This window comes from Battus philenor, unplaced genomic scaffold (genome assembly GCF_028537555.1).
Source record: "Battus philenor isolate CCGP_79_NKW_IND1 unplaced genomic scaffold, ilBatPhil1.0.hap1 SCAF_33, whole genome shotgun sequence".
In the NCBI taxonomy this organism is placed as follows: domain Eukaryota; kingdom Metazoa; phylum Arthropoda; class Insecta; order Lepidoptera; family Papilionidae; genus Battus; species Battus philenor.
Genome location: NW_027181697.1, coordinates 769,114 through 794,584, shown reverse-complemented (window position 1 = coordinate 794,584; position 25,471 = coordinate 769,114). Strand labels below are relative to the sequence as shown.

The 25,471-nt window shown below is 44.2% G+C and overlaps 1 protein-coding gene across 1 annotated transcript in view; it reads right to left on the bottom strand.

Moving 5' to 3' along the window:
• The window catches only part of LOC137927554 (uncharacterized), a 32,530-nt gene extending 31,650 nt beyond the window's left edge, over positions 1-880 (bottom strand). The window contains exon 1 of the mRNA XM_068771338.1: positions 460-880. Coding sequence (XP_068627439.1) covers positions 460-880 — 421 coding nt within the window. The remainder of the gene's footprint in view (positions 1-459) is intronic.
• Positions 881-25,471: the final 24,591 nt, after the last annotated feature.

The following is a 25,471-nucleotide window of genomic DNA, read 5'->3' as shown; positions in this document are numbered from 1 at the left end:
GCTACTAACGAAGATGATGTAGTCAACTATTCACCGGAATTTTTAAACTCGCTGAATTTGCCAGGATTGTCACCTCATAATCTTCAATTAAAGGTTGGATCGGTAGTTATAATGTTGCGAAATATCAACGAACCGCGTCTTTGCAACGGCACACGGTTAGCGATAAAAAAAATTACTAAACAAAGTGATAGAAGCAACTATGCTGAAAGGAAAGTATAAAGGAGAAGATGTTCTCATACCGCGCATTCCAACGATTCCGATTGATGTGCCATTTGAGTTTAAACGACTACGCGTTCGACGCTGTAGAACTAAGATCTACAGCGTCCAGCGGAGGATGGCCATACGGATCGTACGCGGATATCGCACGATATCGTACGAGGCGGCGACAGTCCTGGCGCGCTTTCCGCCCCTTGACATTCTAGCGGAGTCGGATGCGAGGGTCTACGGCTGAGTCCGCACCCTCCGCCGAGATGGCGGTGGCGAGCCGAACCGTGTGCTCGAGGCGGTCAGACGGCAGGAACGGCGCAAGGCGCTCGCGACGTGGCGCGCTAAGCTCTCGGAAGAGCGCTATGCGCGCAGACGCGTCGTTGGAGCGATCCTGCCCGTCTCCGAGGCCTGGATGCAGCGACGAGACGGAAGGCTCACCTACAGGCTTACGTAGATGATCACCGGGTACGGTTGCTTCGGTGATTACCTGTGTAGGATTGGACGCGAAGCGACGGCGAATTGCTTCAACTGCCGAGAGGGGCCGCCCAGGATTCCGCCTCGCACACGTATGCGGTCTGCCAGGCGTGACAGTCGGAGCGGCGGATTCTGGCGGACGAGATCGGACAGGACCTTTCCTTGCCAGCAGTCGTGTCGGCGATGCTGAGTGGGTCATCGGCGTGGAGGGCCGTGGCCTCTTTTTGTGAGACCGTTATGGTCCAGAAGGAGGCTGCCGAACGGGATCAGCAGAGGACGGATCCCGCTCGGAGACGACGCCGTCAGCGCAGAGACGTGCCTTGCGACGGACCTCCGATGAATGGTGCTCCCCTACCATAAACGGGGCCTTCGGAGTCGCGGGACTTTAGGGTGGGGGCCCTAAACTCCCACTAGCTTCGGCGACTCTGAGGCGGACGATGGTTCGACGTGGTCTCGAACCATCGTGATAGCACCACGAGGGTTTCGGGGGTAGCGCATCCACGCATAACCCGGGACGGGCAATCGAAAAATAGCAAGGCGCAAGGGAAGACCGCGTGGCGATCCCTGACCGGGAGATACCGCGGTCCCCCGTTTAGCGCAGAGGGCGACCACCGGGGGGGGTTTTAGTGGGTAGGAATCCCACATGCCACTGTCCTCCCCCCAGAGGCAGGGCATCTTGAATACTGGAAGAAAAGCAGTAACACGAAGTGTAACCATAAGGAGTTAGCTTCAATTTCAAGCTGTGTTCCTAGTGAAAATAATTATTGTTCCGCGCACAGGATGATTCGTCCGATTGTGCTTTAACTTAAATAAATGTAAATCTATCATTATAAAGCATTAAATAAAAAAATAATAAAAAAGCATACATTAGTAAAGTTATTGTATTGATTGTCATTTTTGGTATAAAATTCAAGTATCAGGTGTCTCTCGTTTAATTTTAATTTGTACATGAATTAAAATGTATAATTACCTATAAGAGATTTTTTTTACTTGGCTTAGACAGCTGCCCAAGTAACATTAGCAAAAAAAAATTGCGGGTCTAATAAGGCAGGGCGCAGAGGGCGGGAACTTTGCCTAAAACCACTCTTAGCTGTCGAGTACCCTGCGGAGCCTCGGCTCGGGATGCTACATTCTACTATGTCATCGGATTTGAGCGTACGGGACTATTATTTTGTAAAAAAAACTTTGATGGAATTATTACAACGCAAGATATCTAAAACAGAAAATGTTGCTCTTTTACAAAATAACAAAAGCAAAATAATTTATAAGCAAACAGAACAAATGGAATCAAAAGTTTAAAAGCCATAATTATATCGAAGTTACACATAAATCAATTGAAGAAATTTTTAACGGCCACTGTTTAAACTCAATCACGCAGCCAGAAAATTGTAAAGGGCACGAATTAGGGAATAAAAAAGACTCGGTCGAGGGGCAACTCTATTCTGGAAAAGGGTCACTTGCCCGAGCGTCACGTCACTGTCAGTTGTTCCAGAACTTTCGCAGCTAGACGCCATATTTATTTTTATTTTATGTTACTCAAAATTTAATCTTAGCGACAAATAATGTTTTAATTTTTCATAAAATTGATAAATAAATAACATTTAAATATAAGATGGTATATATTTTTTAGTTAATATCTTTGTCATTTTGGTAAGTTTTCTTTTCGTACTTTTTAAATATTTTTTAAATAATAAATAATAATAAGAATAATAGTAATTTACGTTTGGAAACTTATATTTTTAATTTATGTCCTAAGTTTCACTCCTGTCGAGGTAACAAAGCGCAGAGGGCCGACCCTAAAATTTTTTAAAGAAGCGAAACTCGTGGAAAAGACCCAGGCCGCTACACACTATTATTTCCGCAGGAGAATGCCCAGCTTTTAATTTTTTTTGTGCAGACAAGAGCCACTCCACCTGCTCTTTTTGAATTTTTAATTTGCTTTGAACCGAGTTTGGCAACCTTGACGGGTCCATAAGCACCAGGTATCCAGACCAGCGTAGTTGACGCTTCGTTAGCAGACTCTCTATACTGGTCATTAAAGTCCGACGAAGAACTTCAGAGTTAGAGACACGATTCTGCCATTGCAAACGAAGGATGTCACGGAGACACTTCATGCGTAAGACGTCAAGACGTCTGATGTCACCCTTGTACAGACACCAGGTCTCCGAGGCATTCAGAAGCAGAGGTAGTGTGATTGCTCTATAAACGGCAAGTTCTCTTTGGTTCAGTTTATCAAAAGCAGCAGCGGCTTTTGCGATTCGCGCAGATATCTTTGCAGATTCTCCATACTGTCAGCCATAAGGCAAACATCGTCTGCATAAAGAATTTACAGCACAGAGGTCTGATGGACTTTATGTTTTACTCTGAAATGGGTAAGGTCCTGTACACTCTTGTCCGTGCGAACATTTAATGAAACACTATCATTGCAGTTCCTAAGGGCATCCTTCATAACCGCAGCAAAGTATGTAGCAAACAGGGTTGGAGCCATTACACAACCTTATTTCACTCCGCTTGTTACATTAAACTCTTCTGTAAAGTCATTTTCGTGGCATACATGGACCATCATGCCTTCATGAAATTGACGCATTAAATTTACGAACTTCAGAGGCCATCCATATTTCTCGAATACTGTCTTAAGGGCAGATCTTGGTACGCGATCAAAGGCCTTTTCCGGGTCCACAAAACACATGTAGAGGTCACAGTGTTGCTCAAGGCTTTTCTTCTTGTAATTGTTTGACAACAAAGATGGCATCAACGGTCCCTCGATTCGGTCTGAAACCACACTGGGTATCGAAAAGGAAGCTTTCAGCTAACGTACATAGGCGCTTGTTGATGGTATGCGCCAGGATCTTGCCAGCTATTGAAAGCAGGGCAATTCCTTAAAATGAGCTGCAATCTGAGAGGTCTCCTTTGCCTTTGTACAGTTTAACAATATTAGCATCCTTCCAGTTTTGTGGAACAAGCTCATCAGCCCAAGTTTGTTGAATAAGGGCAAACAGTTTGGAGTCCTATGGCAGATAATCTCGTGGTGCAGTCTGTGCATAGATTTGAATTTATTATAAAATCAGGTTTTGTTTCTGAAATCAATTTAAACAGAAAAACGAGGCATTATTCAAAATTAGAGCGAAAATCTAAATCAGATGTTTGGTTTAGACTGAATAAGTTATGAAGATGTTATTAAATGAGTTTTGGCTAAAATCAATTAAAAAAGAAAAATATGACGAATTTATTAACCAACTAGCGTGAACATCTACATTCAGCGTCCCATTGACAATGCATAGATTTGAATATTTTTTAAAAGCAGGTTTTGTTTCTGAAATCCATTTAAACAGAAAATTGAGCCATTATTAAAAAATAAGAGCGTCTATATAGTTTAGGAGCGGCCAGACAGCTCAGTGGCGGCAGTTATTAAGCGCGAGCACCCTACGGGCAGTTTCTTTTGCGAACATTTTGTTTCATGTCGAATAAACCAAATTTACGTATTTAAAGTTCAGGTGCGGCCACACAGCGCAGTTGTGGCAGTTATTAATCGCGAGCACCCTACGGGCGGTTTCTTTTGCGAACATTTTGTTTCATGTCGAATTAACATTATTTACGAATTTAAAGTTCAGGTGCGGCCACACAGCGCAGTTGTGGCAGTTATTAAACGCGAGCACCCTATTTGTCGGTTTCTTTTGCGAACATTTTGTTTCATGTAGAATAAACCTTTTTCAGTTATTTAAAGTTTAGGAGCGTTCAGACAACGATGTGGCGGCAGTTATTAATCGCGAGCACCCTACGGGCGGTTTCTTTTGCGAACAATTTTGTTTCATGTAGAATAAACCTCACTCACGTATATATAGTTTAGGAGCGGCCACGCAGCGCAGTGGCGGCAGTTATTAAACGCGAGCACCCTACGGGCGGTTTCTTTTACGAACATTTTGTTCCATGTAGAATAAAACTAATTCAGGTATTTAAAGTTTAGAAGCGGCCTGTTAGTGTAGGGGCGCTGTTATTAAACGCGAGCACCCTACGGGCGGTTTCTTTTACGAACATTTTGTTCCATGTAGAATAAAACTAATTCAGGTATTTAAAGTTTAGAAGCGGCCTGTTAGTGTAGGGGCGCTGTTATTAAACGCGAGCACCCTACGGGCGGTTTCTTTTACGAACATTTTGTTCCATGTAGAATAAAACTAATTCAGGTATTTAAAGTTTAGAAGCGGCCTGTTAGTGTAGGGGCGGCTGTTATTAAACGCGAGCACCCTACGGGCGGTTTCTTTTGCGAACAATTTTGTTTCATGTAGAATAAACCTCACTCACGTATATATAGTTTAGGAGCGGCCACGCAGCGCAGTGGCGGCAGTTATTAAACGCGAGCACCCTACGGGCGGTTTCTTTTACGAACATTTTGTTCCATGTAGAATAAAACTAATTCAGGTATTTAAAGTTTAGAAGCGGCCTGTTAGTGTAGGGGCGCTGTTATTAAACGCGAGCACCCTACGGGCGGTTTCTTTTACGAACATTTTGTTCCATGTAGAATAAAACTAATTCAGGTATTTAAAGTTTAGAAGCGGCCTGTTAGTGTAGGGGCGCTGTTATTAAACGCGAGCACCCTACGGGCGGTTTCTTTTGCGAACATTTTGTTTCATGTCGAATTAACATTATTTACGAATTTAAAGTTCAGGTGCGGCCACACAGCGCAGTTGTGGCAGTTATTAAACGCGAGCACCCTATTTGTCGGTTTCTTTTGCGAACATTTTGTTTCATGTAGAATAAACCTTTTTCAGTTATTTAAAGTTTAGGAGCGTTCAGACAACGATGTGGCGGCAGTTATTAATCGCGAGCACCCTACGGGCGGTTTCTTTTGCGAACAATTTTGTTTCATGTAGAATAAACCTCACTCACGTATATATAGTTTAGGAGCGGCCACGCAGCGCAGTGGCGGCAGTTATTAAACGCGAGCACCCTACGGGCGGTTTCTTTTACGAACATTTTGTTCCATGTAGAATAAAACTAATTCAGGTATTTAAAGTTTAGAAGCGGCCTGTTAGTGTAGGGGCGCTGTTATTAAACGCGAGCACCCTACGGGCGGTTTCTTTTACGAACATTTTGTTCCATGTAGAATAAAACTAATTCAGGTATTTAAAGTTTAGAAGCGGCCTGTTAGTGTAGGGGCGCTGTTATTAAACGCGAGCACCCTACGGGCGGTTTCTTTTACGAACATTTTGTTCCATGTAGAATAAAACTAATTCAGGTATTTAAAGTTTAGAAGCGGCCTGTTAGTGTAGGGGCGGCTGTTATTAAACGCGAGCACCCTACGGGCGGTTTCTTTTGCGAACAATTTTGTTTCATGTAGAATAAACCTCACTCACGTATATATAGTTTAGGAGCGGCCACGCAGCGCAGTGGCGGCAGTTATTAAACGCGAGCACCCTACGGGCGGTTTCTTTTACGAACATTTTGTTCCATGTAGAATAAAACTAATTCAGGTATTTAAAGTTTAGAAGCGGCCTGTTAGTGTAGGGGCGCTGTTATTAAACGCGAGCACCCTACGGGCGGTTTCTTTTACGAACATTTTGTTCCATGTAGAATAAAACTAATTCAGGTATTTAAAGTTTAGAAGCGGCCTGTTAGTGTAGGGGCGCTGTTATTAAACGCGAGCACCCTACGGGCGGTTTCTTTTACGAACATTTTGTTCCATGTAGAATAAAACTAATTCAGGTATTTAAAGTTTAGAAGCGGCCTGTTAGTGTAGGGGCGGCTGTTATTAAACGCGAGCACCCTACGGGCGGTTTCTTTTGCGAACCATTTTGTTTCATGTAGAATAAACCTAATTCAGGTATTTAAAGTTTAGAAGCGGCCTGTTAGTGTAGGGGCGCTGTTATTAAACGCGAGCACCCTACGGGCGGTTTCTTTTACGAACATTTTGTTCCATGTAGAATAAAACTAATTCAGGTATTTAAAGTTTAGAAGCGGCCTGTTAGTGTAGGGGCGGCTGTTATTAAACGCGAGCACCCTACGGGCGGTTTCTTTTGCGAACCATTTTGTTTCATGTAGAATAAACCTAATTCAGGTATTTAAAGTTTAGAAGCGGCCTGTTAGTGTAGGGGCGCTGTTATTAAACGCGAGCACCCTACGGGCGGTTTCTTTTACGAACATTTTGTTCCATGTAGAATAAAACTAATTCAGGTATTTAAAGTTTAGAAGCGGCCTGTTAGTGTAGGGGCGCTGTTATTAAACGCGAGCACCCTACGGGCGGTTTCTTTTACGAACATTTTGTTCCATGTAGAATAAAACTAATTCAGGTATTTAAAGTTTAGAAGCGGCCTGTTAGTGTAGGGGCGGCTGTTATTAAACGCGAGCACCCTACGGGCGGTTTCTTTTGCGAACCATTTTGTTTCATGTAGAATAAACCTAATTCAGGTATTTAAAGTTTAGAAGCGGCCTGTTAGTGTAGGGGCGCTGTTATTAAACGCGAGCACCCTACGGGCGGTTTCTTTTACGAACATTTTGTTCCATGTAGAATAAAACTAATTCAGGTATTTAAAGTTTAGAAGCGGCCTGTTAGTGTAGGGGCGCTGTTATTAAACGCGAGCACCCTACGGGCGGTTTCTTTTACGAACATTTTGTTCCATGTAGAATAAAACTAATTCAGGTATTTAAAGTTTAGAAGCGGTCTGTTAGTGTAGGGGCGGCTGTTATTAAACGCGAGCACCCTACGGGCGGTTTCTTTTGCGAACTATTTTGTTTCATGTAGAATAAACCTAATTCAGGTATTTAAAGTTTAGAAGCGGCCTGTTAGTGTAGGGGCGCTGTTATTAAACGCGAGCACCCTACGGGCGGTTTCTTTTACGAACATTTTGTTCCATGTAGAATAAAACTAATTCAGGTATTTAAAGTTTAGAAGCGGCCTGTTAGTGTAGGGGCGGCTGTTATTAAACGCGAGCACCCTACGGGCGGTTTCTTTTGCGAACCATTTTGTTTCATGTAGAATAAACCTAATTCAGGTATTTAAAGTTTAGAAGCGGCCTGTTAGTGTAGGGGCGCTGTTATTAAACGCGAGCACCCTACGGGCGGTTTCTTTTACGAACATTTTGTTCCATGTAGAATAAAACTAATTCAGGTATTTAAAGTTTAGAAGCGGCCTGTTAGTGTAGGGGCGCTGTTATTAAACGCGAGCACCCTACGGGCGGTTTCTTTTACGAACATTTTGTTCCATGTAGAATAAAACTAATTCAGGTATTTAAAGTTTAGAAGCGGCCTGTTAGTGTAGGGGCGGCTGTCATTAAACGCGAGCACCCTACGGGCGGTTTCTTTTGCGAACATTTTGTTTCATGTCGAATAAACCAAATTTACGTATTTAAAGTTCAGGAGCGGCCAGACAGCGCATGTTCGGCTCGATCTCTCGTAGCGATCGCACGCTCCGTCCGCGCCCCACGCGACCAGTGCTGCCCGCTCGAGACCGTACCGTGCCACTCACCGTCCGCGCTCCGCTCGACAAGTTGCACAACTTGTCGACCGCGTTAGTGCCGTTCGTCGAGTTAGTTCGCGCGTCGCCCGTCGTGTCGCGCCCCGCCCACCGCGTCGCGCGCCGCGTCCTCGCTACCGCGCGCCGCCGCCGCGCGCCGCCGCCGCGCGCCCCCGCGTATCGCCGCGTGCCCGCTTAGCTGCGGGTCCCCGCGTTGCGCTCGGTGCGGCTGACGTGCTCGGCCCCCACGATTTATTAGTGTTTTAGTCACTAGTATTTAGATCCGATATTGAACGTCTTAACATAGTTAGGCCGCGCTATTAATTCTTATCTAGATAGGAATTATTGTTTCTATTCTAAAGTGACAGTGTAAGTGTACTATACATATTAACACCCGGCAAGGGGGTACAACCCCCGGCCGCGCGCCGCCGTCCGGCACTTTTAGTGCCGTTTTTATTACGGACACTTTTGTACCGGCGACGACACACAACTCATCTGCATACTATACAAAGCCCGCCCAGCTCCCTGCCGCCGGGCAGGGAGACAAAGTGGCCGCTGCGTAAGTACACCTTTATTTATTTACTCAAGCCAAACTACTATTCAAGAATCATGTCACTGCAGCAACTCGCGGATTTTGCCAAGAAACACCCAGAATTGTGGGCAGCACATATTGCTTGCAACAAATACAATACTGATTCACCGGCCTCTCCGGAACAACATGTTTACCCCGACGCTATCCCTGCATCCCTTCCCCCCTCCCCGTGCCCCACCCTCGTCCTTAGTGACGGCTCTCGCACGGGTTCGGACTCAGAAGCCGACATGGAGTGTGACAACTCCACAGATGGCTTTACATTAGTGAAAGGTTAAAGGAAGAGGTCACAACGTCTCTCCAAGAAAGAGAATGACTCGGCATCGTCGGGGGATGACTCCCCCCCATCGCCGTCGCCACCTGCTAAGAAAAAGATCTCGGGGCGCCCATCGTCCCGCGCATCAACCAACAACCCCAGCGCCACCGACAACAACAACTCGGTTAAGCCCCCTCCGCCTATCGTCCTACAGGACAAAGGTGCCTGGACTAAACTTTCGCCATGGCTAGATAGCCACAACATCTCGTGCCCGAAGGCACAAAATACCTCTCAAGGTATTAGAATCCACCTGCAATCGGTGGATGATTTCCGTGTGCTAACAAAGCACCTCAGAACTGTGGGACTGTCGTTCCACACGTTCGCCCTCCCGGAGGAACGTCTCCTCCGTGTAGTTGTCCGGGGCATCCCGGTGGAAATTTACACTGATGCCGTCATGGACGACCTCGCCAATCAAGGCATACCGATCGTAAGTGCAAAGCGCATGACAAGTGCGCGTACCAAAAAGCCGATACCACTAGTGATGCTCGCAGTCGAGCTCTCAGCGGAAGGTAAAAAACTTTTCGAAATAAAAAAAAAAATTACACGTGTGTCTGAAAAACATGAACTATTTTGTACTACTGATGAAGGGTGATTAGTTATAGGTGTTAAAAGCTTAAAAATGGTGATTGTATAGATCATTTGATGTCAATTAACCTATGTACATTTTTTTACTAAAACTGGTTAAGGAAATAGTAAATAGCATAATAATAATCCAGTAAAATAAAACGTATTTAAAATTCAGATTAATAAATAGTACATAAAATTAATTATTATTTACTATCTATCGCTGTAAGCTTTGTAATGCCCGTAGTTATTGAGCCGTCGCATTCCCATAGAAAAGAATAGGAGGGATTTATCTACAAAAAAATGTAATTATAAACAAGTGTAAAAACTTTAAATCTTTTTTCTGATTAACGAGCTATACGTTCATTCATTTGTAATACTTTTACGCCTGGAACCAATCACCCTGTATACTAATATTTAGTTAAAACCAACAATTGATGGTATATAAGCGGTTTTGCCATTGAAAAATGCCGTTCAGCCGTCGGCATTTACAACACCAATGACCTTTTTTGATAAAAACTTTGCTGTAATTTCACCCGCCACTTTTAAGGTAATAGCAATTAACTAAATAAAGGTTCGGCTCTTTTGGAGGAACTTGATTCGGCGCGTTAAACTAGGATTATCGAGCCTAGTTACTGTATGGAGCGTCTGCCTAAGATTTCTAAGAGTTTGACGGCCTTTCAATGCGATAAAACTGTAGTACTGTCCTGTACTGTCCGTACCGATGCCTCCCGGATAACCTTCGATTCCCGATAAATTCATATGTCCTTCGATATAACCATCGTTTGAATTTTTTGTAAGGAATGTATATTATGACCGCTAGTTATATGTTATCTGTATACATTACCACCTAATCGGGGTCTTATCCAAGTCGCGTCTACCAGCTACTATTCGCCACTCGAGAGCCTTTCTGCCCTAACGACCTTAGGCTACACGAGATTTGGCTCCGCCCACTGCCAACTTCATACGAGTAATTCTTTGAAGTTCGTCGGTGGAAGAGAAAATAATGAATAGACAATAAAATGTAACTCACTCGAATATGTAATCAAAAAATATGGTCCTTTGGGAATTTAAGTGTCTGAAGTGCTAGCGCAGCATCTTGCACCCCGGTGCAAGATATTCCTGCGCACAGCGTTTGGAAGTGCGGAATTGTCCTCGTGTCCTTTCCGCCGACCTCTCTGCTGTTACTGCCCGCTAAATCCGTGCCCCTGCGCACGGATTTGCTACGCTCGGCGTTTGGAGTGTCGGACGTGTCTTCGGACTTTCCCGCGTCCCTTAGTTGCCGACGTAGTGTCCGACTTCTCGCGCTTTAGTGCGAGAAAGACCTGTGATCGGCGTTTGGAGTGTCGGACGTGTCTTCGGACTTCCCCGCCTCCTTTAGTTGCTGTCACAGATTACTGTTTCGAAATTAGAGAACGTCTGAGGTCGTCCCTGAGATACCGAGAGTGATCGCACGTCCAGTCTGCGAACGGTCGCAGATTGCGTTGCTCCTGTCGCTTCGGTCCGGACAGCTTCTCCGTCGTGCCAGTCAAGAAGCAAGCCGCAAACCGAGCCACGCTTTCGGTCAACATCTGTCGGCTTGCCCGCTCCCCGCGCCCCCGCGCTCCGACACCCATCGCGCGTCGCTCCGCTCCCCCCCACCCCGGGGTGGTGTCGCGATCCGCGCATGACTAGGCACTAACCTCCCCACCAACAGCACCCCCGCGTGGGTCGCCTAGGAAAAACAGGTAGGTAAGGCTAGGTCCATTAGGCGCGTTCTACGGACGCCGGGTGACGCTGCGTCCGTACGACCGTTTAGGGTTCTGTCTTCGCCGAGCATAGTTAGATTCACTGACGCGTTGTGACGCTCAGTAACGCGGGTATACCTCTTGTCGGAATCGCTGTCCGGCACAGGGGAGTCCAGAGTGACCTCAGAGGTCACATATTTAAGATTACCGCGCTCCCACGAACCGCATAGTTCCGTGCTCGCAGTTTCCCCGCTCTTCCCCTCTCTGCCGCAAGACAGAAAGGCGTCGTGCAAGTTAGCTTACGCTCTACTACTATGGCGCAGTCATGGCGTCATTACACGGGCCCTCCCATGGATTTGACCGGGAAGACCAAACCCGCTAAGACCAAAGCTGACGCTAAGGTTCCCCCCGCCCGCTTCACGAGCGACTCCCCGCAGTCGCCCGATACCCCCGTGCGATACGTTAAACAGCAACGTTCCCTCCCCGCTAAAAAACTGGCTGCAGAGGACGATTCGTCGGACTACACCTCCGGATCCGAGTTTCTCGACTCGGACTCGGAGATGGAGATCGACGGCTGAATTCTGCTCCCCGGGTTGACGAGTTTACACTGGTCACAGGCAAACGAAAAAGATCGCTTCGTGCGACACTCTCTCCCACGCACCATGGCAGTGCTTCTAAAACTGCCTCCCCGCCGAAAAAAGCTGTCCGCAAACCATCTCCGGCGGCTGACCACACCAATCCGACCGCTCAAGGGACCTCTCAAGTCCCTCAGGAAAGCGGAACTAAACCCCCGCCACCCGTCTTTCTCCACGATAAGCAAGCGTGGAAATCTGTTCACTCGTGGCTTCTCGCTAACGAGATGAACAAGACCAAAGCAAAAAATACCACTCAAGGCATTATGATTAATACCCTTTCCGTCGACGACTTCCGTCGATTCACCCGTTACCTACGTGAGGAAGGCATCTCCTTCCACACATATGCCCTCCCCGAGGACAAACGACTTCGAGTCGTTATCCGCGGCCTCCCGCTAGAAATTGATGTCGCCAACGTCATCGACGACATCATAAATGCAGGCATTCCTATAATCGATGCATAGCGTATGTCATCCTTACGCACGAAACTCCCCATGCCACTCATCATGGCATCAGGGGAAGCGTATCTTTGATCTCAAAGATATCTGCTCCCTATCAGGTGTCTCCTTCGAGGCACCTCACCGTAGAGGCATCGTCGGCCAGTGCCACAGATGCCAACACTACGGTCACTCAGCCCGCAACTGTTTCTCCCGCCCCCGGTGCGTTAAGTGCTTAGGGGATCACGGGACAACAGACTGTCCGCGTCCCACGGTCACAGAAACACCGCCCGCGTGTGTCCTCTGTAAGACTGAAGGCCACCCCGCTAATTACAAGGGCTGCCTTAAGGCGCCTATAAAACGCCGTACAGGCCGCCGCTCGACCCCCCGCCCCCCCAAAAACACCGCCCGACCCACCGCCTCAGCCCCCTCGACGAATGTTTCGAAGCCCACTTCGAAACATACTCCCCTGCCGCCCCCTCCGGCCATTTCAGCCTGGACGAAGCCTCTCTACCCGAGAGACAAGCCCGCGACCCTCCCTACCGCCCCTCCGGTTGCCCGCGAGCAACCGAAACCTTCAAAACCCCTTACCGGGTCTCCCTCACCTGCCGAGGATCTTAAAGCCTTGGCACAATACCTTGCAAACATAGACCTCGACTAGGTCTGTGTTCTCGCCGCGAAACTCCGCAAAGCCTCCGATCCCTCGGAGCGCTTTCTGTGTATTGCGGAACACTCGGCCCTACTCGCCGCTCTCAAAGCAGAATTTAAATAAATTCTGCTTCCCCGCTTTTACGTCATGACGCAACATTCACATCGAACCACGACGGTTTCGATGCACATACATTCACTATACACCTACACATGATACGACGGCCGCGTCCGCCTAATTCGTTAAAGCGAGGGCGGTCCAGAGAGGCCCGTGTCTCTCCCGACCGCCGCGTAGTCCTCGCTTTGCGTTACATAATTAACTCAATCACTTACTACACTATACACCTATACGGTTATAGTTTTCCACGTTTGGTCGTCTTCGCCGTAACTGTGGTACGTTCCGCAGCCTATAATTTCGGCCCGTGGACCTCTGCTTCCACGGGCTCCATTTCGATGATGCTGTATAAAGCCAAAACCGGCTGGCAGCATAACTTCAGACACATACAATACATACTTTATTAGATAACAAATAAAATTTTGACCAGTGATCAAAGAGTTTGATATGTTAGATAACTTGAATAAAATGTATTACATGTTATTAGTCTACGACCAATATGTGTTATCAGTGATGATGTAAGACCAAAACGTGGTCTCTGACTTCGGGTCTCAATCTCCTCATAGTCGCACAGCGAGTCATAGTCAGCTATGGATGAGATTTTTCGATGAAAGGAATAAAGAATTTGATCGCGACAAGCGCAGAGTAGAACGTCCTCCCACAAGGTGGACAGGTGAACCTTGTTAAAATCTTCGATAAACCCTAGATTCAGGGCGCTTTCTTCCACGTTTTATTTCGTCACATTAGGAGGACCGAAAAGTAATGCCGCTCTCTTAAGTTAAATTCACACGACTACATTTTTTACAAGTTTATATTTCCAATCAACAATATATTAACCTTCATTATCAATAACCTTTTACAATCTGGTATACAAATTTTCAATGCCAGAGAGGTTAAAATCAATCGCTTTACCTTTAAAATATGTCGACAGAAACGACATTACTTTCCGGTCCCCCGAATATAAAAAAAAAATTGTCAAATGCTTTAAAAATTGATAAGGAATGAGGAAAGAGATTGATATGTTATAAGGAAAGAGATTCAGTTATTTCTCTTACCGTATACTTCAGTGCTGGCAACTGTCTCATGCACTCTCTTAACTTCTTTAAACGTGGGCTTTCTCGTGGGAAAAGGAAGCGCTCTTACTCGAAGATCGTCTCTGTTTAAAGGCGAATTCTTGCCGAATAGAGCGGCCTGATTTACTGAACCCACGGCGCGGTACAGTATGCAAGAGCATCCAATAAGATCCTTCGTCCAACCAGCGATTATATCTTGGACATGCTGAAAGTCACTTGTGAATTACATTTATTTTCATCGATGTGTGAAGGCCACGGAAGTGCGGCACAGATGGCGCAACATATTGCGCCACAAATTTTCTTTAAAGGTCATGATCCTTAGCAGCCCTTGCTGCTACACAAAGAAATGATTTTATTTTTTTTTTATTTTTTTATTAATTCTAATTCGTATCGCTGGTGTTTTTTTTTTTACAGTATTTATCTTTCGCTTTAACTAAACGCAGACAGTTGGGAGAGGGTTGCCGCTATTTGATACGGATCTTTCTTCTCCCAGCTGCGAGGCACGAGAGCGTTTTATATTATTATTATTTTTTTTTTTCAATTTTTTTTTTTTACACAATTTTCACTTACGGGTAAATACAGCTAAAATTTATACATATTAACAATACAATTTGGAATACACAATTATATATTAGTTGCTACATTATTTTATTTAAGTAGCTGTCCAAGCGCTACAGACCGTTAAATGCCTTGAAAATTTAGGACAATGTGCCGGGCCAACTCATCAAAAGATTCTGCTGTAGATTTTTTCTTGAGAAGGTCCGGTAAGCTGAACGGAGATATATTAAGGTTTTCACATAAGGTCACGTGGTTATGTCTTTTGGATGCGAATCGGGAGCAGTGTCTGAGTAAGTGATCAAAAGTCTGTACTGTGGAGTCGTCACATGGGCAAGTCTCATTATCGATTACTTTAAAACGGTGCAGGTACTGCTTGCAGTACCCATGCCCGCTTAGTAGTTGTGTCAGATGGAAGGATGTCTTGATGAGTTTTCGCAGTTTGTTTATGTCGGTGAGTTTCGAAAGGAGTCCTATGCTATGTCGACCCTGTGCCGAGCTCTCGTATCTAGCCTGCCAAATGCGGTTGTGTTCCGCGCGGATTGCGCTCTTCACGAAACTCATTGGGAAGTAGACATAAGCCGGTGGAGAGTGCATTGCAGCAGCACTCTTTGCTGCCAAGTCGGCTTCCTCGTTACCGACGACGCCTGTGTGACTTTTGACCCATGTAAAGTGTAATGTAGCTGGCGCGCGTGCGTGTATCTGATTGTGAATTTGTGTGACGATGGGGTGGGTGTTGCTTCTATTCTGCAGCGCGGCGATGGAAGATTGTGAGTCCGTGTGAATAATTGTGTATGTGTTCGGGTATGTTGAACAGGCCCACGAGCAGGCTTTCGAAATGGCGAGAAGCTCAGCTTGAAAGACCGAGCAAAACGAGTGAAGTTTGTATTTTTTGGAAGCAGTCTGGCGGCCTTCCATGAAAGCAACGAATGCCGCTCCTACGGAGGAGTCCTCCAGCTTGCTCCCATCAGTGTAAATATTCAAAGCATGGGGATAGGGTGCTGTGTAATTACGACCTCTAGAGGGGAAAAGGACAGAAATGGATACTCTGGTAGCGGGGTGCAATAATTTGTGTGGTGGTGTAGGGCGTTCTAGAGCTGTATCAGAAGGTAAAAGATGAGAGGCGCCGGTGAGTTTTGTGAGTTCCAGTGCCTGTACCTCCCGAACTTTGAGGTCGAGTGGGGGGAGAGTTCTGCAAGTGCTAGAGCGGCTGTGGTGGATATGGTCTTGAACGCCCGTGTGATCCTGATGGCAAAGCCTCGTTGCATACTTAACAACCGCCTTATTATCCCTTTTTTTAGAGCCGCTTGCCCCCATATACCAGCAGCATATGTCATAATTGGCTCAATGATACTGATGTAGATTGTCCGGATGTTCTCGGGATGTGCCCCCCATGTTGGTCTACAGAAAAGACTAAGTCTATTAAATATGCGCGAGGCTTTTTTGATAGTGTGCTGAACATGTTTATTAAAGAGTAATTTCTCGTCAATGATGACTCCCAGAAGTTTGAACTCGTGTATAAACGGAAGGCAGTATTGGCCCATTCTTATTGAGCATTTTTTGGCTGTGGGTGTGAATGCAATAACTTGTGTTTTTTCGGGGCCGAAGGTCAGTTTAACACTTTCACCCCACTCAATAATTTTACCAAGCGCGGAGTTGGTTAAATCTTGGAGGTCTTCAGCGCGAATGTGGTGTGTAATGAGCAAGACGTCGTCGGCGAACGCTTGTAAATGGCACCCATCAGGCAGGTCTATTTCGAGAAGCTCGTCTAGGATAATGTTCCACATAATTGGGCCACATGCCGAACCCTGAACGCAGCCCTTTGTTAGCTTCTTAGTGACTCGTTCTCCGGCGTAATCTAAAACCACTTCTCTGTCGTGAACATAGTTTTCAAAAATTGAAAAAATGTTTCGAGGGCAACCGATCCGCCTGAGGCCCTCGAATAGAGCTGGCCACCAGGCGTTGTTAAATGCTGCCTTGATGTCAAGGGAGACGGCGATGACGGCCTCTCTAGCTCATTTGGCCGAGCGAACGACATCGAGAGCCGAGGAGATCGCCATGGTTGTGTTGGTTTGCTCCTTGAAACCAAATTGGTGACCGTTGAGCTTGCCTGCGACCGTGGCTACAAAAGTCACCCTTTTGATCAGGAGCTTTTCTAACAGCTTCCCGAAAACAGGGATGAGGCCAATTGGTCTGTGAGAATCGAGGGTACTGTAATCAGATTTACCAGGCTTCGGTATGATCTTGACATATGCCTGCTTCCACTGTCGGGGAAAGTGATGCAATTTTAAACATCTATTTAATAAATCTGTTATTAGCTGTGGGTAAGCCTGTGTAAATTGTGTGCATATGTCTGAAGTGAGGCCATCCATACCTGGTGCCTTTTTTGCATTCATAAGTTTTAGTAGCTCCAGTACCTCTTCCACTGCGAAAGGAGGTTCGTCAGGGGCCTCAGAGGTATCCTGTCTGTGACGGCGAAGATGCCTGTGTCGGGCTGAAAAGTCTGGAGAATCGTCGGGATAGAAATGATTTAAGAGAGCTGTAGCGCTTTGTTGGGCGTCATGTGTGTGCCCTGTGTCTATCTTTAAAGTGGTAGGAGGTTGTCGCCGAGTCGAGTGTTTAAGGAGGCGATTAGTCACTGACCATACATTCTCCTTATCTTGTCGGTTGCAGAATGTGCGGAAATCGGCCGTCGAAGTCTCTCTAAGCTTTCGAGCGTATTCAGCGCGCTTAAAGATTAGATCCTCGCATAATCGGTCGAATATCGTGTCTGAAGGCGCGTGGTGTCGTTTAGCGGCATGTAATCGGCGGTGTAGATGAACTACTTCAGATTTAAGTCGCTCCAGGTCTGTTGTCCACCAAGGAGGTTTGGAGCGCGTCCCAGCACCCCTGGATGGCATAGAAACTTTACACGCCGCGTGTATGGTGTCAGTGATTTGGTCTATAAAGACGTCTAAGTCGCCCGCGTTCAAATCGACTATTTTTGTGTCTAGTAAGTTAGAGTTCGTCATGATAGTGTGGAGTTCAGTCTTGAAACTTGCCCAGTTAGCTTTTTCGCTTTTATATTTGAATGTGGACGTGATGTTTCCCGTTTGGGAGGTTATGTCGTGGCGTGTACTAATCGAGAAGTCTATAGCGTTATGTTGTGAGATTGGGCATGCTTCTAGATTGACTCTCCAGTCACTAATATCGTCTATGGTCGATGCCGAAGCCAATGTTAAGTCGATTATAGAGGACCGCGGCCGTCCGTGAGCGGTGCTTTCGAACGTTGGGATATCGTTTACGTTGCAAAAGAAGAAGTCGTGTCCGTGTGCAATGTCAGTAATCATGTGTCCGCGAGCGTTCGCTCTCGCGCTGCCCCATATGGGATGCCATCCATTAAAGTCGCCCCCAATGACGCAACGAGATTCTCCGATACTGCCGAGAAAGTAGTCTAAGCGGTCCAGTGTCCCTAAGTCGTCTTGGCCTGGTTCGACGTAAGCTGACGCGACGTAGAGTTTTGTTGGTCCGCAATCGAGTCTCACGACCGCTAAGTTGCCTGTCGAGTACTGTGTCAGTCCTAAAGGATTAGGACACCGCGTTCCGTCCTTTATGAATATGCATGCTTTGACTCTGCCTGTAGGAGTAGGGAATTGGAAGATTTTTATGCCTGGAATGTTATTAACAAAGTTAGCTGAGCCTACATATGGCTCGGACACTAAAGCAATGGAATACTCGCCGGCCACAAAGTAGCGAGTGAATTCCAGGAGCGCTCCTTTACAGCGGTCTAAGTTGCATTGGATTACTTTGATAGAGGTAAATGATTTTATTATATTACTGAATAACGTGATTAAATAAAGCTTCTCCCATAAATCAACGTCAAGCTGAAATCGGACGATAGGACAAGTGGCAATAAGTTTAATATAAAAAATTACAACACGGTTTGTTACAATTGAATGTAGTAATAATTTTGTGTGTATGGTTTAAAAAGCGCTATTTTCATTCAAATAAATATCACCATATTAACTTTTGCCTGTCGTTAACACAAGAGTTTCTAACGATGAAAAGTGAAAAAAAAGTATTATCTACTTATTTAAAATTACGATACGTAATTGTAATAAATTTTTGGAGGCTGTATTAGGTATTAATTATTACAGTTATCAGCGTCTGTCTTTAAATAACGAAATTATAAAATGATACATTCAAGTGTACTGAACAAAAAATATTTAAATAAGGTACAAATTGTATACTTTGGCGTCACAGTAATACAACTTTACAAGGTGTATAAAATACATTTACTATGTATAAAATAGAACAAATTTAAAAATACGTGACATCGGTTTGCCGTTGATTTATAGGAAAATCTATTACTAAAATTAGACGTGACATTGTACCTCTAAGAACTGCGCTTGATTGTATCTTCTAAGGCTCGCTCCAGATGACCTAGGCGCTTTTCCATGATGGTCTCTATAAGCCTGCGCTTGTCCCTGACCTCGTCTGGTCACGTACGAATGGTGAGTTTTGTGCAATACAGCGACTCCTCCAGAGAATATCGCCCCGGCGAAGTGACCACCGGACACCATGAGCACAGCCCAGCGTTGGAAGTCTGGGATGGATATTCTCTCGCGGCGCTCAATCCACGCATGACCGTCACCGTCGGTTGATAACTCTTCCTAGACATAAATTATTTCTTTTTTATGAAACACCATAAAACAGTCTCTGATCACCTGGTGAACAAATCATCATATCAGGCGATAGACACTGAAAAACATAAAGACTCTCAAAGATCGTTAAGATGATAGCTCTTGCGCTGCGCGCATTTAGCGATTTCCTGAGAACTTTGTTGACGGTCCTCCTCGTGGTTGCTCTAACCACCAAACGTGCAACCGATGGCCGTTAATGCCGAAAAATTCTTGAGAGGCGACCACTAGTCGGTAGACGCGGCGTGGGTAGGCGCCCCTCTAGTCGCTGGATGCGGGCAGCACAGGACCAATCATCGTGGCGATCTTTGGGGAAGAATGAAGCCTTGCAGTGGGCATCCATCGGTTAAAAATAATCGAAAGAAGAATAATTAGAATTCGGGAATCGCTCTTTCTTACTATGTAATCATTGCGTTATTTTTTATTTCTGAAACTTGTTTTTTTATATATGCCATGCATTAATTGACAGCAAATGAGCATTTGAGAGGCCTTGCAGTGGGTGTCTATCGGCTGATATAATAATGTTGATGATGATCTATATACACTCCCTTTGAATCTTTTACAGTTATAAGTAATGACCATTTCAATCGTATAATATGATACAGCACGTCATTAAAAGCAATCATTGTAGAATTATTTGTCGCGTGTTTGAGGTATGTAAGGGGCAGGACGGGGAAGGTAGAAAAGCGACAAGCCGATTGTTGTGAAATACCACGTGTGCGTCTTATTAGTCGCTTCCTCCTTCGTCTCACTGCTGACATACCTCACCCTGTGGCTTTGTACTAGTTATTTCAATATATTACAAGCGTAATCTTTACAAATAAATAAAATTGGAGTATCTGTTTATAATATTATAATATCTGCCTTGTACTACATGCATATGAATATATATATATATACACACACACACACACACATATATTTATCTATATATATATACACATATATATACGGTATATAACCAAATTATTTATTTAACTTTTGACTAATACTGACAGGTAGCTGATGTAACAAGGAGTGACTTAAGTTACTTTTATTTTATATAATATCTGATAGAAAAAAAATTAAATAATTTATTTTATTAAATTTCACTCGGATGAAGTCGCGGGACGAAAACAAACATTTTTCGTCATTTTTAATAAACATTAATGATATTTTTAAGGTTGTTTATTTAAAGTACATTAACCTGACCGACCGAATGATTTTTCGATTTTAAATAAAGAACGAATAATGCTAGTTTAATGAACTTTCTAGAACCTGCCTAATTTGATACGACCTTGAAATTGACGTGACGTGTGACCTTGAGTGGGGGCCACATTTGGGTGAACTGAGCGTCATTCGGCGAGATGCCAGAGACCGGCGCGGGTACACGTGTTATTATTTTTGGTGACTAATATTTTTTATTGTACATAATTTTCGTAGATGTATTTTATAGTTTGCATATTTTTTGTAAAGAAGTTTACTCGTATACATTTTTACCACAGTTTTACCTTAAATTTATTATGATATTTCAGAGTATTTATGCTATATATGAAACAAAAAAATATTTTTGTTTTAGAGCTTCGTTTATGGGCGTGATAATGAATGAGGAGCAGGTAAGACTAATGTTGGATGAAGCTGGACAGGATACGGATTACGAGGATGAAAATGACAGCGAGGTGGAAGATCACGTTGAAGTAAGGGAAGAAAATACGGTTACCGAACAAGAAGGTGACTCCGTTTTTTATAGCTTGATTAATGTTGCAAGAATTAATACATATATAATATATGTATTAATTACATACATATATAATATATGTATAAATAATATATTAATTTTCACAAAATAATCCTAACAAAAAAATTGAAAGAAGAATTTTTCTGTAAAAGCTGTCGTATGAACTCATTGACGCGCAGTTGAGGAGACGGGCGGGAACTACTTCTTTACTGAGAATGATACGACAAAGGTGTGCTGAAATCTACAAACTAGACGGTCCAGAATCATCAGGTACCGCTAACAACTTAGGCCAAGGTCGTTGTAGCTTTTGTAGTTCGAAAAAAAACCGTAAAACGCGTTACAACTGCCTTACTTGCAAAAAATATTTTTGTTTGGAACACGCAGTTATGGTTTGCTCTTATTGCTATAGTAATGAATCTCAAGAGGATTAGATTTTATTTTATTATTTCTAGTTCTTTTTATTTACGAAGATCTTTATGTTATGTTGAAGAAGAATTTTAATTTTGGTTCATTTTATCTTAGTTTGTAAGAATAACTAATGTTTTTCAATGGCTATTTCTGAAGACTGTGCAATAATAATTAATGCAAATAATTGTAAAAGAAATGGTTTAATTTATTAAACATATCCCTAACTTTAAATACAATTTAAGTTTCCAATAGGTTTTCCCAAAAAATCAAAGTTACGGATTTTAAGGTTTCGGTACACCGTGCGCGGGTACAGGTGTTACACTATCTAGCGCGGGTACAGGAAGGTTAATATATTATTACTTTTACTTCTCATTGACATCATCATTAATATTTGAAGCGTAGAATATCCACTGCCAGACATAGTCCTCCCCCGTACATTTCAAATAGCACCGGATGAAAGCAACCTCCGACGATCTCAACAATGTCGTCTGCCTTGTGGGTGGTCGTCCTACTCTGCGCTTGCTATTATAGAGTAATTACTCAAAATAAAGACAAACTTGTTGTGTCTTAGGCTTAATAAAATCAATATCTCTTTTGAATCTCTAAGATAGACTTTTATGTAATGTTTCTGACTTGACTGTAATAAATGACAAAGGTTATTCAATAATTATTGGTAAATACGTCCTACTATTATTTAAAAGAATTTTAAGAGACAATAAAGCTTCGGAATGAATTGATCTATTATTTTATCTAGGATATTGTTAAGATGACTATAAAAAGAACCTTCTAAGTTTGTTATGAGCTTTTTAAAGATCAGTTTGCGCTTGGAACCCTCGTAGCTTTAAGTTGAAAGATGCCATCATAGGGCAATTCAAACGTTAAAATTCTTACGCCGCCTACATAACATAGATAATTTTTATTAAAGCGAAAGGGTTAAACTCGTGTCGAGTCCATTTTAGAATAGCCAATTTCAAATCAAATTGACTCTATTTGGGACGTGGGCCCCACATTGGGAAACACTGGGTTAAAGTTAATGATTTTTTTTTATTTAATGGAATCAGGCGTTACATTGCGGTAGTCCATCCTAAGTAAGAAAAGGATCAACATTTAGCCACTTCCGCACATGCAGTGGTAGCAGTAGTAGGTCCCACTCTGTGTTTCGCACTAATCAGTGTAACATAACTCCTGAAGATGCCCCGTAGAGGGGTGAAACACGTGTTGAGTGCTTTAGCGGTGGCGGTTGTGTAATCCGCGTTGTTTGCCGGATACGCATTTATCAGCGGGCAGGCGGGCGGTGAACTTTGTTGCACGACTACCACTGCATGTGCGGAAGTGGCTAAATATTGGTCCTTTTCTTAGATAGTTAATGATTCTAAATGGATAAAGCAATCCGTTGATTCGGTACCGATTAGTAGTATGTTGCGGCTCCTTAAACCTTAAAAGAAGTCACGTGGCCCAAATAGTACGCATATTTTTAGACGTTTCAAGGTTCAATAAAACCAATAAAACAACGTGCTGCAATCTTTGACTACTTATAAACTAATAACCAGTTTATTATATTTTAATTCGGTAATTTTCTAGAAGACTAGTGAATTATTTGACGATCAATAATATACAATGAGCAAAAATATTTTTGTGTATCTAAAACTCGAGTGGTTAACAAATCTTTCTAAGGGTCATTGCCGGTATACACTTTTACAATAGGATCCCAAATAATGTTTAGAAAGGTTCTATGGCTGGATCAAATTCTGAACTAAACTTTATTCAAAGTCATTATTAGTCAAAGAACGTTTGTGTACCAAGGGTGATTCTTCTTTTCAGCCGATGGACGTCCAATGTAAGGCATTGGCCTCGTGACAGAAATCGCCACGATGACCAGTCTTCTTAGTGTGCGTCCATAGTACGAGCCTAGCGCGGTTGCGACGACGGGCGCGAAATATCATACATATGAAACGCGCCTTTGCGTCCATATTGCAGTGACTAAGGCGGAAGCCTAGTGCGACGGGACTGGGCGAGACAGCGCGCCTAAGTTTCAAACCCTTCTGTCCGCGCGTTTTGGCCCCACTACGGGCCTAGTCAGCGAGCGACCCAAAGCGCGGATGGCGGGGGTAACAAACCAATTCAGTCTTGTCGGTCGGCGTATGCGCGTCTCTTTGTTTTGTTTGTCGTAAAATGGCGATAGATACTGAATCTTTTATATGTGCAATTCAATCTAAACCACCGATTTGGCGAAGCAAACATCCATATTTTACTTAGTATGTAGTCAAAAGTTGACACGGGCATTCGAGTATACTGAAAGAATTTTGTAGGGTATAATCTCAATTCTTCATATAAGTTAACAAATTCACCAGTTATTACTCTTTTTTTATTTATTTCGTGCACACCATCTCTAGTGTTCAACACCTCCCATCTCAGAATCGGACTGTCTAGTAAAAATAGCAAATCCTCGTCCATAATAGTTTACAACACCTGATGTACGTCAAACCGCTACAAGAGCTCGCGCCTTTACTGTGGCCACCGCACGCACCCGCTCGCCGCGCCCGCCTAGGCTCCAGTCACCGCGCTTTCAGTGTGGACGCACGCTAAGTCTTCAGCGACTACTCGCGACCATAACTATGTCGTTGGTCTACCTATCGGAGGTTGTCAAATATCTCCCTTCCGCTTTTTTGCTCTTTATTCAATGCTTTATAAAAAGTGTTACAGTGATCGGATTTAGTTCAAATATGCGCCGTTTTGTTCGATAATCTGTTTCCATCTAGACGGCAACTTCATAATACCTCCCTCGTAGAAGCCCCCCTCCTTATTTGCGAAGAACTCGGACAGCCACTTTTCACAAACCTCTTTTGAGTTCAACTTTACACCACCAAGGGCGTTCGCCATGGACAGGAACAGGTGGTAATCACTTGGCCCTATGTCCGGGCTATATGGTGGATGTGATAAAACCTCCCATCCGAGCTCCCGTAGTTTCTGACGAGTCATCAACGAAGTGTGTGGTCTGGCGTTGTCCTGGTGGAACACTACACCCTTCCTGTTGGCCAATTCTGGACGCTTCTGGTCGATCGCCTGCTTCATGCGGTCCAGTTGTTCGCAGTAGATGGTAGAATTAAGCGTCTGGCCATATGGGAACAGCTCATAGTCGATGATTCTCTTCCAATCCCACCAAACACACAGCAAAACCTTCCTGGCCGTCAATCCCGGCTTGGCCACTGTTTGGGACGATTCACCGGCCTTCGACCACGACCGTTTTCGCTTGATATTGTCGTATGTGATCCATTTTTCGTCGCCAGTCACCATCCGCTTCAAGAATGGGTCGAGTTCGTTCCGTTTCAGCAGCATATCGCAGGCGTTGATTCGGTCCAGAAGGTTTTTTTGCGTCAAATCATGCGGCACCCAAACATCAAGCTTTTTTTGTATCCAGCCTTCTGCAGATGGTTTAAAATGGTTTGGTGACTAACTCCCATCTCCTGGGCGATGTCACGAGATGCCACATGCCGGTCTAACTCGATGTAGTCTATGATTTGATCGGTATTTGTCGTCACAGGTCTTCCGCCGGCTGGCTTATCCATGGTATCGTTTTCGCCTTTCGGCTCTGAATCGTCGAAACCATTCCTCCGCGGTTCGAAGTGATAGAGTACCATCCCCTAAAACACCATTAATCTCACGGAATGTTTCTCTAGCGGATTTGCCTTTAACGAAGGAAAACTTTAAAACAGCGCGAATTTCGGCGTTAGTGAACTCCATGTTTACACGTCTATAACTGTTGAACGCAATATCCAAACTAATCATGTATAGCGTCGTTTTGTAGGTTATGTCAAGACCTTTCCAATTATGTATAGTATTGTCAGATACGAGCTCTGTAGCGCTTTGTACATAGCCGCGAAAT